Source organism: Falco punctatus, assembly GCF_963210335.1.
Source record: "Falco punctatus genome assembly, chromosome: 1".
Lineage (NCBI taxonomy): Eukaryota > Metazoa > Chordata > Aves > Falconiformes > Falconidae > Falco > Falco punctatus.
The window spans coordinates 1,350,169-1,364,958 of NC_137580.1; the positions used below are offsets into that span (position 1 = coordinate 1,350,169).

The 14,790-nt window shown below is 37.5% G+C and overlaps 1 protein-coding gene across 3 annotated transcripts in view; it reads left to right on the forward strand.

Annotated features, from left to right (window-relative positions):
• Nucleotides 1-14,790, forward strand: part of NEIL3 (nei like DNA glycosylase 3) — a 64,048-nt gene that overhangs the window by 22,778 nt on the left and 26,480 nt on the right. For all 3 annotated transcript variants that reach the window (XR_013930810.1, XM_080405115.1, XM_080405116.1), the window contains exons 2-6: nucleotides 1,866-1,981; nucleotides 6,809-6,943; nucleotides 8,004-8,217; nucleotides 9,420-9,494; nucleotides 12,087-12,253. Coding sequence is in view for 2 of the 3 variants with exons in the window: in XM_080405115.1 (XP_080261241.1) it covers nucleotides 1,866-1,981; nucleotides 6,809-6,943; nucleotides 8,004-8,217; nucleotides 9,420-9,494; nucleotides 12,087-12,253 (707 nt within the window). In the remaining variant the exon portion in view is untranslated. The remainder of the gene's footprint in view (nucleotides 1-1,865; nucleotides 1,982-6,808; nucleotides 6,944-8,003; nucleotides 8,218-9,419; nucleotides 9,495-12,086; nucleotides 12,254-14,790) is intronic.

Below are 14,790 nucleotides of genomic sequence, written 5' to 3' on the forward strand. Positions count from 1 at the left end.
AAGTGGTATGAATTTAATGTAAAATATTTTGAAAAAAACAAGTTACTTTTCCATCTCTGTCACTTCTTACTCTTGTTTACTTTAAACAAACCTGAGTGGCATAAAACTGCAATAAACCTTGTTGCACGCCAACTTGCGTTAATACTGTCATTGGAAGGCATGAACTGTTTATGTGAGAGCAAAGTTTTTCTTTGTTCATATATTGATAACAGGCAAAGTAAATGATGTTGACATTATGCAAAAATATTTTTCTACTTGACAGAATAATAGCCATAAAACCCTCTAAATTTATATCATTCAAGGTAATAATACAGTGGGGAATTGTATGGAGAGTAGCTCTGAAATTTCACTAACTAGTTGAAGCCTTGCTGATTTGTCTGGGTCGCTTTCATTTGTATTTGCATTGCAATTGAATGTTGTGATTGAAGCACTGGTACAGGTACCTGCCTTGTAGTTAGAGCTCTGATAACAATGAATATGCTGCTTGCAGGTTTCAGCAAGGGCTGAATGGACCTCCTGAGGACCTTGAGTTGCTGGTCAGGGGGACCTTTAAGGCTGAGAAAACTGGGCTGGCAGAAACTTAAGTTCAGCGTTTGCAGAACTTGCAGAGTCCTGCATTTGGAAGATAATAAAGTCATGCAATGGCACAGGCCTGGTTGCTGGTCAGATGGAAGACAACTCCACAGAAAAAAAAGGACCTAGGGTCCTATATCATCTGGGTCCAAGTCACTAGCATACCCTTCCAAGAAGAGTGGTTCTTGCCTCTCTTCAGCACTTGCAAGGCTGTATCTGAATTACAGTGTCCAGTTTTCGACTCCCTGGTAGTGAAAAAGATACGTAACATATTAGAGTGAGTCCTCTAGTATGATTAGCAGGCTGAAGTGCACAATACACAAGGAGAAGCTGATAGAACTGGGGTTTTCTTGTTCTCTTCAGCTATCTGAAAGGAGGATCTGGAGGAGACGAAGCAAGACTTTTGTCAGAGGTGCGTGGTAGGGTGAGAGGCAGCAGATGCAGGTGACTATAGGAGAGATTATGATTAGGTATTAGGAAAATTCTTCCACCACAATAGTCAAGCCCTGGAAAAAGGGCCCAGAGAGACAGGGGTCTCCATTCCTGGAGCTACTCTGAAGTTGACTGGACAAGGCCCTGCACTGCCTGGCTGAAGTCAGTCCTGCTTTGAGCAGGTGTTTGAATTGGATAACTTGTAGAGGTCCCTTCTTATAATTTCAGTGGAGTTTCATGTGTTAAGCAAGAAAAGATTTTTGCTTCGATCTCATAATTACCCTCTTGTCTTGTAGTACTGTCCCACCTGCTCTTCAACATCTTCTGAGATGAGACTTGAAACTCGTAGGAAGAATGGAGTATCTGTGGGCTCAGTGGAAGCTTTTCTATAATACACAATGCCCCATGTGAAACACTGAAAGCGTATTTGCATAGGTAGAAACTCCAGCAAAAGGCTTAGGGAACGATGTAGGTCTGCAAATGGCCTGACACTCTGACAAGTATTTAATATTCAAACTATACCTGTTTAGTTGACATCAGCCTGAAACTCTTACTGTACATTCATGACTTGAAGGAAAAGACATAAAATACCCTGCTTAAAAAAAAAAAAAAAAAAAAAAAGGTATTGTTTCAATTTGGAAAAGAATGAAATAAGTTATGATAGCATTAGCAATAGCTACTGTCTGCTTCCTGGCTTAATAGTCCCATTGTTTTTGGTAGAGCTGCTTAAGGAGAAAAGATACAGTGTTGTCCAAGTTGGAAAATTAGTTCATAGAGCTACTTGCTGAATGTGTACTGATGCTAGAATCAAAGTATTGTAAGATCTGTTTTAATCTTTGTGTGTGTATACTCGTTTTCAGACTGCTGCAAGTGAGGAGAGAACCTCTGGTCACGATTTCCTTGTTGGATATATTTACAGGGGTGTGGAGACATTGGGAAAGGAACTTTTTCTGTATTTTGATCAGAAAGCTTTAAGGTAAGAGGTGACAAAAGGCTTCCTATGGGTTCAGACTGTGTGTATTTTGGGGGGTAGGTTCTACCTAATGTCAAATTCGGAGATTTGGAAGTTACAATGTTACAGAGAAAACTCAGCAGCCTCTGCAATGCTGGAAATACTGGGTAGTTGTTTACATTTTCACATAATTTACTGCTTTATTTGTAGTGTAAGATGCCATGTAAAGGTATCTCAAAAGGACAGTTATTCCTTTAAACACTTCGTTGCAAACACAAAATTGCATTTTCTAGGGACAAAAGTCAGAGAAATGCATGCAGTTAGTTACTTGATGTCTTCCACTACAAACTGTACTTAAGTTTCTTTTAACTTTCCTTAAGAAATTTAGACTGAAATTCTGTACTTCATTATCATAGCAATTGAATCCTTAAAAATTAACCCATGAAAAAAACTGCTAAACTTTAACATATTCTTTATGTATACATTTATGCTCTCTGTCTTTTTTTTAAATGATGTTGACAACTCCTTTGTTTGGAATTATGGTTTCAGATTTGGCAAGTGAATGGTTTGGATATCATAAATCTAACTCTTAACTTTCTAGTGAAACCATGTCTCCTAGACAGATGGTAAAACTGTCAAATCAGTGTTTGTTCATGCTTTGCAAAGCTTACTAGGGGTTTGTTGGCGTGTTCAGGATTTTGTCGTATGCTTTAACCCCTTGGACATCTTGTACTAACCACCGAGGTTGTACTTGGAATATAGTTTTACTTTTTCTAGGTCAGTATGCTTCTGTACTGCAAAATCAACAAAAAATGCACAGTGTAATGGACTATTAAAAAAATCCCCTCTCATTCTTAATGGCAATTACTACAGAATATGTAAGTAAGGCCCTTATATATAATATGTAAGACTTTCATTTAATGCTTTTCTTTTACCCTTCTACTTGCAATGTAATTTTAATCTTTATAAATCTTTAAAAGGGAAAACAGTGTTACTTCTACATTCAGCATCGTCTTTGTTACCTAATGACTGATCTTGGACAAAGGTGTAAGGTGTAATTTTTATAAATTTAAAACTCATAATACAACAAATACCTTACAATTCTGTAAGATAATGTTTTGCCACTGACACTACTGTTATAGGAGGGGGATGGAACCAAAAATTCTTGGCTGCAAGTACAAGAGTTTACAGGGGTCGTATGCTGGATACAGAAAGGCAGTGATATATTAGTAGTTACCTGGGATGGTGTGTAGACTAATCTTTGGTAGCAGAGGCCTGGTGGTTATCAGATACAGGGCTATATGCTTATTTTTCTTAGTGTTAGAGAAATGCAACTAGTTTTACAAGCACATACCAGTCTTTACACGACAGTTATACAGGACTGCATATATGTTTAAAGCTACCTATATTTGTGAAGGATAGGATTATGGTCCTAATCAGTTTTTCTTTCTTTGCATTGTACTTTATTAAATAGAAACAAAGAAGAAAAAGCAGTTGTTTTTTTTTAAAAAAAGATAAGTCAGTTATAAAGGAAGATAAAGGCAGGGGAAGTAACAGACACAGATGTTAGCTGTTTTCAAAATCATATTTCATGTATTACAAATTGATTGAATAAGCAAAGGAGTAGACTATACAATAAGAAAACATTGTTTCAACAGACTGAATTACATTATCAGAAGAAAAAAGTAATTACTAAGGAATGCAAGCATTTTGCAAAAGATCTCTTCAAAGAGAAAGAAAAACGTGGCCAAGTTCTAGTATGGAAAATATAATCTAATCCTTTGACCCTGAAAGATCTTAGGTAATTGTTTTAAGCTTTCTGGCCAATGCAATGACTTACTGTACCTAATTAAACAAACCTTCAATTATTGTTTGATAATAAGCTTAAAAGTTTCATCAATTCTTCAGTTATTGTAGCTCTAGAAACTGCATTTAAGAAGCCCTCTTAGCCATGTCACTTATTTGATTAGAAACATTGTAGAAGTTACCTACAGGAAAGGTCTCCTTTACACAGAAGGCACAAGTTAGTTATCTGATAAGGAAGGCCTTCATTTTCTTGTTTTAAAAATGTAGGTTGTGCATCTTAAAGATGTTGGCGGGAGGTAGAGGAAGGCTTCAGAAAATGCATTTTACAGCAGTCTAAGATTGGCTGCCAGGATTGTTATTGGGAGAGGAAATAAGGAATACGCCTTCAGGGAATGTATTAGTTCTTTATTAAAGTTAACTCTCAGATATAGGGCTTTCTTGTCATGAGGAGGGTTACTGATATACAGATTCTGTATCTGTACAGTTTCTCAATGTAACAAAACCAGCTCTTCTCGTCTACTAAGATTACCTGTAAAAAGCTGGTAGTCATGCTGGAATAATGTTAGTCAGACATCTCTTGTGACAGACTGGGCCATGAAAGGTAATTAACTCATTTTATGGTCCTGGATTTTCTCAAGTGGGGAATGACTGCCTGGTGGGAGAAGATAACCTGGCCATGAAATTGTTTTATGCAGTTTGGCTACTGCTTGCCTGACATGCAAATGAAGAGTATACTTCTGAAGTGTTGCCATGTTGTGGGTAGCAATTAGCAAACAAAGTTCAGTTCAGTATATTTGCATCCATGGTGGGCAGTAGAAGCTTTTTTTTTTTTAAGAGTACAAGCGAGCAATGAAACCTTCTGAAGAAATTAGTACTTCTGCTTTTTGATGTCCATTTAAATAAGGACATTAAAGTCACTGAAAAAAGCCAAGAGGTTTTATTGAAAATCTGAGGATTTTTTTCCCTATTTTGCCTTGAAAGTCACTTATATAATCAATGAAAACCGAACAAATTCTCTGATACTTGCAAGTTGTGCAGGAGAGACTTGCATGCTCTGCATTTTTTGCCATGGAAATGATAGTTACGTGAGAGAAGCTGTCCTGGGTTTAGTTTCTATGTTGTGCTATTAATGTAAATTTGAAGTGATAAATGGTTTAGAAAAGTTTCTAAGAATTATTAATTCACAGATGTTTTTGCATAATTGAAAAGGGATATAAATATTTTTAGGAAAGAGATAATTGTTGACGCCAAATCCCTTAAAGGAAAGACATCCACTCCCTTGACTGGAAATTGCATCTTGGCCCTTAGAACCAGAATTGTCACTGGTTTTTCCATATAATTGTATGCTGTGCTGCTACTAATCTTATTTTTATGGGGAAAAATGTTTTAAATAAAAGCAGATCATTACAATATTGTGTAGCACTAAATTCTAAAACCTCACCTTTTTACTTAAAAACAAAAAATCATCAACTCCTTACTGCTAGCTATCATTGAATAACAGATCCTAGGTTTAATTAGCATGGCCTTCCTATTTGTAATTAAAATGAGAAGATTTCTGTTTTGCACTGTTTCAGGACATCAAAGGTATTGAAACACATTGCAGTGACATTTTGTAAATTTCTTAAGGCTTTTGAATGTAAACGTGTAGTGTTGACTTCTTTTTTTTTCTAGTCATGAACTGACAGGTCACTAAAGTAGCCAGTAGTTGTGATTCTTAATGCTCCTTTTTAACAATATACAGGAGCTTGGTAAATGAAAATATCAGCTATTAACGTGAACGGTGTTTCTTTAAAAAGAACCTTCTGGAAGCATTTAGTGCATTACCATTTGGTACCAAGATGCAGGAGTTTGGTTTAGAAAGAAATTTGACTAGTTAAGCCTCTGCAGTAACTATTCTGGCACTTGAGAACTGGAAATGGCTATTGAAAATAAGTGTCTGAAATAACTGTATCACCTGAACTGAGTTGTAAGAAGAGTGTTTTGGGAAAACTGGTTTGGTTTTTAAGAATAAATAAATACTATGAAGAAGTTACATAAAGAGCTAACTTTTAAGACTGTGCTTAATGAAATGTTGTTTTTATCTGTTTTATCTGTAAATATTTAAAATAAGAGGGGTTAAACGGAACTGTACACATGATGTTGTGTTTCTTTGGTCATTTGTCTAGTTTAATCTGTTAAATCTTTTCATAACTACAAAGTAATCCACCTTTTCTGATTTACAATATATGGAAGTAGGACGCTCCCTCTCTCATGATTTTTTTGGGACTTGAACATACCAGGTGAATCTGTAATAAATAAAATGTATGAGACCATAGTCAAACTTGTCCTTTGCTCAGGTATACTAGCTCCTAGTAGAATGTATTATAAAATGTAAGTCCTCTTAAGGCATCAGTGATCTGTAAAAGGAATGCCTGAAAGAGTCTGTTCTGATCCTTTGCCATCTGTGCATTTTTCCGTTTATTTCTTTTATTAATTTTTAATTGACATGCAGGTTTTGCCTTGGTTGTAGGCAAAGAAAAGCAGAAAACAACATATGGCAGGTGTTAATTACTTTATGGTGCTATTGGAAGTAGCTTTGATATGATAACAGTGTTGGCAATATGGGGACTGGGATCTTTCCTTTCATACCAGGTGACTTTTGCCTGATTTAACAGAAAATTGTCTGGTAAAGTAGCCTCATTTTGTCCAGCCTCCCTGAGGACTTAAGAACCTATGTTGGAAGACCAGCATGGCAAGTGAAAAAATTCTAAGCACAGTACACCAGAAAAGTGTGTTACTTAATGATCAGGTTTGACTTCAGTATAATGAATTATGAAGACAAAACTGCTGTGTTTTGGAGTGGTTTTGACTTGGAGGGGTTCTTCTGCAGGAATTGAGCGTTATGTAAGCAAGTGGCTTTTTGCTGTGTCACTCAGTGACTAGAATTAATGTACATAAATACTGACTTGGTTAGGTAAGAACAGTTCTTAACTTCAAAAAATAGACTAGTGTAATGCTTGGAAATGTTAAGATAAAATACCCGTAAGAAATCTCTTTCTCTCCAAGGATTCACTTCGGTATGAATGGTTCCATGCGCATTAACCCTGATGGAAGCAAAGACAGAAATGGGGCACTACCAGTTTTGGAGATACAGCTTACAGAGGATACCATTTGTTTTTTTGAGGTGACAGTGGAGTACAGGTAAAGCAGAAACTAACCAAATTAAACACAGCTTGCTTTTTTTTCCCCTTTTCATAACATTCTTTTAAGAACATAGTGAAAAATCACCCACAAATTAAGCGCTTGGATGCCGTCAGAGACACAAAGAAACAAAACAAAACTTTCTAAACATACCGTATTTATTGGTATGGTAATTTAATTTTGTTACTTTTGTATCAGCATTTACATACAGTTAAAGTAGTTCTATGCCATAGTCTTACTAGTGTTCAAGCCAGGGAATGAAAGTGGATTTAATTCCATCCTTAGATGTGAATGCTGAACCCCATTACTCCTTTAATTTCCATGCAAGTCAAACTTCCTTAACAAGAATAAGGACCTGCAGTGATTACTGGTTTCAAACTTACATGTTCCCAAGGTTGTGTTTTTATTTTTGTTTTCTTTTTGGGAGCAAAATGATATAATTGTTGTAATTTATATTAAGTGGATGTTTTTCTCTGTCAGCATTGTATTTCTCACTGCTAATAAAAATAATGTAGCGAGCTTGATTTTAAATTATTTGAGGCTTTTGGGTGAAAAGAAACATGTAAATTCAAGTAACATATATGCATATTTAATATGACAAAACATAAAAGCTTATGTATGCCTGAGACTTACTGTCAAATGATTATGCTTAATCTAATAAAATCAAGGTTTAAGAAAATATCTCTTTTATTGTCCTCTTGTAAGTACTGGACTGTGTAACCATACAGTTAGTTATGGTTGATGGTGCAAACACATGGTCTTGCCATGTTGGAAGTAGATTTAAAGCAAGGACCTGGCAATTATTTTTCAAACTAGTATGAACAAAATGAGGATGATTTCTTGTATGTTGCACCCAATGCATGTTCCATGCATGTATCATTCGCCTGTGTTTGGGAGGGGTGGTTAATGTGATTTCTCTGCCGCTTCTTGTCACTGGTATTTTCATGGTTTCTGTTACCTGCATATAGTATTCTATTAGACTTTCATGTGTTGTTTTTAAAACCATACTGCTATATTAGCACATAATAAAAATAAATCTTGATATATTTTTATTTTCCAGAAATGCAGCTGAGAGTAAGCAGAAAGTGAGAATGATGAAAAGCTTGGATGTTTGTTCTCCAGAGTTTAACTTCTTAAGAGCAGAAAGTGAGATTAAGCAGCAGAAAACCCGCATGTTGTGTGATGTGTTACTGGATCAAGCAGTATTACCTGGAGTGGGAAATATCATAAAAAATGAAGCACTGTTTGACAGTGGTCTTCATCCAGCTGTTAAGGTGGGTGAAATGTGTAAAGATTGGTTTTAGTGACACCAAAGTGTTAAGAATGTAAATACTTACTTATATAACATTTTGTTATCTTCTTAGCTTTGGTTTATCAACTGTCATTTCTTAAGTTACTTTGACACAAAATTAATGTTTTCTTACTCTACCTGGCAATATTCATCATGGCAGTCCTTGGAACCGGTTGCTGCTACTCCTGCCTCACAGAGTAGACATATTTTGTGGGGCTAAGCCTTCTCTCTTACAACTTGAAACCTCCCCTTAGTAGGGAATTCATTTAACTTTCAAATCCTGACTTTGTCTGCCATTCTGTTGTGCTGCCATTAAATTGTCTGCCTATAAAGAAAGTGAAAAGCGCCCAGGTTTTCTTTGTTCAGTTTCTAGCCAAAACAGTTTATGTAGTGGAGTTGTTTATTTTTGCAGTTGCTTCTTCCGCTTCCTGTCCTGCGAGCTGGCATCATTTGCTTTTCCACCATTGTTTACCATACTTCTTTTTGGCTAAGATCCTCAAGCAGGCCTCTTCAGACTTTGGTTGAAAAGAAGTCTGATGTTTACAAAACAGACTGAGATTACACAGAATGTAAAGGAAAGCTGGCGAAGATAGTAACTGAGAGGTTTTTTTAAACATAATATTTTGAAAGTCCTTCATAGGATCAGTCTGGATTTTAATTGCATCTGCAATGTGAGCCGGCAGAGGAAAGAAAAATTGTGAGTTACGTTTTTGTTAAGAACTCAAAATCTTATTTGATTGCTAAGCCTCTCTTTGTGATGCCTTTTGCTCAAGTATTCTTCCTGAAGATCTCTCACAGGAGAGAATCTCTGGTGATAGATAGGTCTATCATAATCCATGAGGAGATTAAGAGGGAACTAAGAGTTGTTAACTCCACACAATTCTTGGGATCAGGAACTCTTAGCTCAATATAGAGGAAGAGAACAGAAGTTTTTACCTAATGTTTTGCATGTATGAGGCAAAGTACATTGTTTGGTCTTCATGCAATGAGCTTGTGTAGCATAGAAATTTAAAATGTACTGTTCTACTCAGATGATAGATATAACGTGAAGTCAGGGAATTATCACAACAGGAAGCAATGCAGTTCACCATCAGCTGAAGGTGTTCAAAGTACCCCTGCATTACAGATCTTTCTGCTGTTGTCCCTTAGCATTGTAATATTCTAAAAACCATTCTTGTCTTACAGGTTTGCCAACTGACAGATGAGCATATACGTCACTTGGTGAAAATGACACGTGATTTTACCCTGCTCTTTTATAAGGTATTCTGAGAAACCTCCAAAACTTGACTCTGGCATGTTAACTGTATGTGATCATCCAGTGAAAACAGTAAAAAGATGCAACAGAACAAGTGTTTCCATGAATAGGAATGTTGGCTTGTAGGCTCTTTATTAATTGTGAATTGTTAAATGATGGAAAGATGGGGAAGTCTAGACTTGTAAGAATGTGCACAGCTTGGCCCAGTTGCAGTAGAAGAGTTTGACAGACGCTGCCCGAGTTGAGTTTTGCTGTGCATGCGCTGTAACGTCACTCTGAACATGTCAGAACTGGTGTAGGTTACGCACACACCAACATGTAAGTTAACATTAAAGGTCACTATTCAAACTGGGAACTAGAGATTGCCCCGGGGAAGTATGAAGGTAATTTATGTGGCTTCCTTTATGAGACTTGAAATAGCAAGTATATTTATTTGACTAAACAGATTGTAACTTCTAACAAGTCTTTTTTTCAAACTGAAACAGCATTTTTGATTGTTCAAGTGAAATAAATTCAAGCTTCTCTCTACTGCCACAATTTCAGAAGGATTTCATTTCTTCCCCTGTAAACTCTGTAATTCCTGGTTGCTCTTTAACTTTACAAAATAGAAAAAGAGAGAATTTGATGTAATTCTTGTATGTTTTTCTTCTTTAAGCTGCATGCAGAGAATTTGAACAGCAGCAGTGAAATTCTTGTCTGTTTCTCTTGGTATTCATGAAAGGCAAGGAACTAGTGCAGCTAAAAATTCTTTTTTTTTTTTTTTTTGGTAGGCTAGGAGGATGGCACCTAACTTTCCTAATATCATCATTCAATGATAACGGTTAAAAGTGTATTTTGTTTAATAGTCTGCTTAAAAGTCTTCTTTCCCCCAACCCCCCGAAGACTAGTTTAGCCTGTTGGCTAGGGAAATCTTTTCATGCTCCAAACTTTGTAGGGAAGTCTACCAGTAAAGAGAAAGCTTCCAGTTCTGCAACAACTATAATACTAGGAGATTTAAATATGTCGCAGGCTTTTAGACTGACAACAAATGAACAAGCTACAATAAACTGTAGCTCAGTTTAGCCATTTTCAAAACTTTCACTATCTATACTTAGGAAGTATTCACCAGTCAAGTGCTTTTAAAGGACAGCTAGCCTCCCCCTGCCCCAGATCTCTTAAGGTAAAAGCATAATGAAAATTGGATAATACAGAGGGTAGTGCTTGATCATTTTTTATAGACTGTTACAGAATGTTTGTAGTAACCTTACTATATCATTTGTAATAACACCTTAGAGATGCAAAGATGAGGAATCTTGTTTGTGTAAAAAGCTGTTGCTTTTGTTTGGATTTAAATGACTGGATGGGAGATAACTACTAACAAGAAACTGTAAACCTTGAGGAGAAATGTTGAGGAGAAAGCAAACTGCTTGTGAATATTCATGCAAATATATATTATTAATTCCTTCTGATTGAATTACTAGATTGTATTGGCAAAAGCATTCTTATTCAGCGAGGCTGATGAATAAGAGCACAGCAGAAGCAAATAATGCTGTGCTCAAGAACACCTGTATTTTGGGAGAACTCCAAGGGTCTTCATACGTTATGGAGCTAGAGCTGTTCAACCCTGCCAGGGCTGGGCTGGTATTGCTGGGCCAGCTGTGGCATTGTTTGATCTGTGCCCAAGGAACTGCAGTTGTAGTGCAGAAACGCATGTGGCTCTGCAGAGTTGGCTGCGTCTCTACTGGGCTTTTTTCATTTAGATATTTTTTGTTTGTTTTTCTGCCAATTTTAGCTAGAGTATACCTATGCTGGTTCATTGTGTGTTGTCTCCTGAAATGTGTCTGCTTGTCAGCCCTCTGAGCCTCTTCAGGTCACTGTGCCCTTTGGACTTGTACTGTACATAATGCAACTTTCTGCCAGGACACGGGGAGCTTGCCATAGCGCCAAGTAGCTTTTCAGGAGCCAACCTGTCTGGCATGGCCAGGGCTAAGATGAAGCTGAGCAACTTTACTGGGTGCTACCTGACTCCTACAGAATCTCTGAAAAATATCTGCATTGTGCAGTTCTTCAGGTTTTGAGAAGATTGATTAGCCCAGATTGTAGAGTCGGGTCTGAGCTGGCTCTATGGTGTGGTTTTGGTTCTTTTTCGGGTGAAGGAGGGTGGTGTTCATTTGGTGGTTTATGCTTATTTTATTTGTTTTCTATGCTGCATTGATTGGAGCTTATCAGCTCTAAGGACATTCCTTGCAGGTGCCAGGTCAAAGACGACTGGTGCTGAATCAGAGCTGGCTGGTCCAGCTGAACTCAGGCAGTCCCTACCTAGCACGTATTTGCTTGCACCAAGCTACTATGTGGGTTTTTTTCTCTTCTGTCTTTTATTCCATTATATGGAGAATTCCAGACACTTGCACCTATTTAAAGTCAAGTCTTTTCATAAAAGAATATGAAATACAGATAATGGCCCTTATGAGTGTGCCTTAAATATCTTTAGGTAGCCATTAAGCTGTCAGTTTACATAGGGGTTTTTTTTGTATTTTAGCATCAGTTGAACTGTAGAAAGACTGACATAAAATTTACACTGGCTCTCTAACTTGCGTTTTAAACTTGTTCTGTTTTAGTGCCGTAAAACTGGGTCTCCGCTCTTCAAACACTACAAAGTGTACAAGCGCCCAACCTGTGGTCAGTGCAATGGGAAGATCACTGTATGTCGTTTAGGAGAGAATAACAGGATGACTTACTTCTGCTGTCGATGTCAAAAGGCAGATCCCCACCTCGTCAATATTAGGTATGATGGTAACTGTAATACTTAAGCATCAAAGTGCTTAAGCACCTCAAAGTGCTGTTACAGTAAGAGGACCTCAGTTCTCAAATAGAATGGGTCCTTGTGCATTTTGTATCTAAATTCACTGAATTTGCAAAAGAAAAATGTTTTGGCCATTGGTATTTAAAAATCGTTAAAGGCTTTTGATACCATTTCCTTTAAAGGCCTCATCTGTTATGAAATAGTTATTTCTATAATCAAATGTAGGAATTCTGAAACAATTCAGAGTACTCAAAATTATTCGCTGCTTTTGGAAAAACTGCCCCATGTTCTTGGTGTTATCGATATCTGGTGTGGGTGTTTACACGCAACTGAGCTGAATGGCATAAGGTAGGAATTTGTGTGTCTATTCCTTTTCACAGGGTAGCACCTTCAGTCCCGGAATATCTAGATAGTTGTGCGCCTATCCAATTTTGTTCTGGCTGTAGAGTTACACTGAGGATAACTAAAACTTTGGTAAATTCAGAGTGCAGCAAATATCATAGGACTTAGGACTTTTTTCTTCCTCATTGGATTTGAAAAGCTTGTACTACAGGTGTGCCACAGAGACACTTTCAGTTTCACATAAATTGTGCTAGCAGCAGCTTTCCTCCTTTTATTTTAGGAAGGCACAAAATGCATTTGATATCACAAAAGGTCAAAAGGTAAAAGTTCCAAAAGCACTTTATTCAGACTCTTACATACTTAAGCTGTTCTTGAAAATTTTCATCTGAGGTTTCAGAGTCTTGTATTTTTATACTGAGCTCTGTCAATCTAATAAAAGATACTGCTTTGCTTTGCAAACTTTGCCTTCATTAGGTGTGTATATATATATTTTTTAGGTAAGATTTACAGAACACACAAATCCCTCTCCCACCTCCAACCTTCTGTCAAGATTCAGCTGGCTGAAGGGATTTTGGGTAAAGCTTAAGAATCTCCTTTGAATACTGATCAAATACAGAAGATTCCAGCATGGAAGATAAATATTTCACATGCTGATAGCCTCAATCTGCTGTATTTTCAGAAAGTGATGATGATATATGTTTTGCAGAAGGGTAGGAAGACAGCAGTGTCCTATTGAGTCAGGTAACTAGAAAATGTTGCAAGGAAAAAATAATCTTTTTCTCTCGCTGTTCTACAACAAGTAGTGGTTTGGGTTTTTGTAGTTGGGTTTGTTTTTTTTTTTAATAAATAATAAAACAGTGGTATATTTCAGTGAAAAACATGGTAATGGCAGCTATAACATTAAAAGATTGGGTTTAGTGCTGTCCTCATCCTAATGGTCAGGTCTTTGTGTTCTACTACTCTGTTTTCTGTTATGCAGGAACTGTTACCAAATAAAAGTATGTGTAGCTCAAGGGGTTTATCAGTCATTCCAAGCTTATCATATCTGAAGACTGGAAGGAGCCCGTGTGATCAGTCTAACTGGCTGCAGACCATAAACTGTAGAATTTAACCCATTGGTTCCTGGGTTAAGTAGCTTATCGTTTTGCTTAACTGAAAAAATGAAGAAAATACCCATTATAAGCTTACCTCATCAAATTCAAATGCACCATGAATCTTCAAAATACACTTTTTCTCCCATATTTCATGTTCCAAAATGGGAAGTGGGGGGGAAATGACATGACAGATGGACCAGGGAGATGATGTGCAATTAAACTCCAAATGATATGCTGAATATATTCAGTCTAGCAATGCATTTTTGATAACTGAGTAGGGCAACTGATCTAATAATGTGAAAATACCCATTTTTAACACTTCCAGTTTGGCAATTTTTTTATCTAGCCACAGTATTTTGGTGAATGCTATTGTAATGTCTGTTCTACCTCTTGACAGCACAGGATCTTTGGTATGTCAGCAGTTCTCATTATCCTCCTTAGTTTTGCTGTTGTGGAAGACATGTGGTAGGTAGTGGATGTCCCTGCCATTATCTTAGAAATCTAGCCTGTTAAGGAGAGTGATAGGTCCAGGGAATGTCACAACAGTTCTGAAGTACAGTATTTGCATTGTTAACTGAAGTACTTAAATACTTAGCAAAGCTTTTGACGCTGTCTCCCACAGAATTCTCCTGGAGTAATGGGCTGCTCCTGGCAGGGACAGGTTACTCTGTGCTGGGTAAAAAACTGGCTGGAGCCCAGTGAGTGGTAGCAAATGGAGTTCTATGTGTTCCCCAGGGCTCAGGATTGGGTCCAGTCCTATTTAATATCTTTATCAACGATCTGGATGAGGGGATCGAGTGCACCCTCAGTAAATGTGCAGATGACACCAAACTGGGCAGGATTGTTGATTTGCTTGAGGGCAGGAGGGCTCTACTGAAGGAGCTGGACAGGCTGGACCAATGGGCTGAGTCCAGTTGTATGAGGTTCAACAAGAAGTGCTGGGTCTTGCACTTGGGTCACACCAACCCCAGGTAGTTCTACAGGTGGGGGGAGAGCGGCTGATGGGAAAGGGCCTGGGGTGCTGGTCAGCAGCCAGCTGGACATGAGCCAGCTGTGTGCCCAGGTGGCCAAGAAGGCCAACAG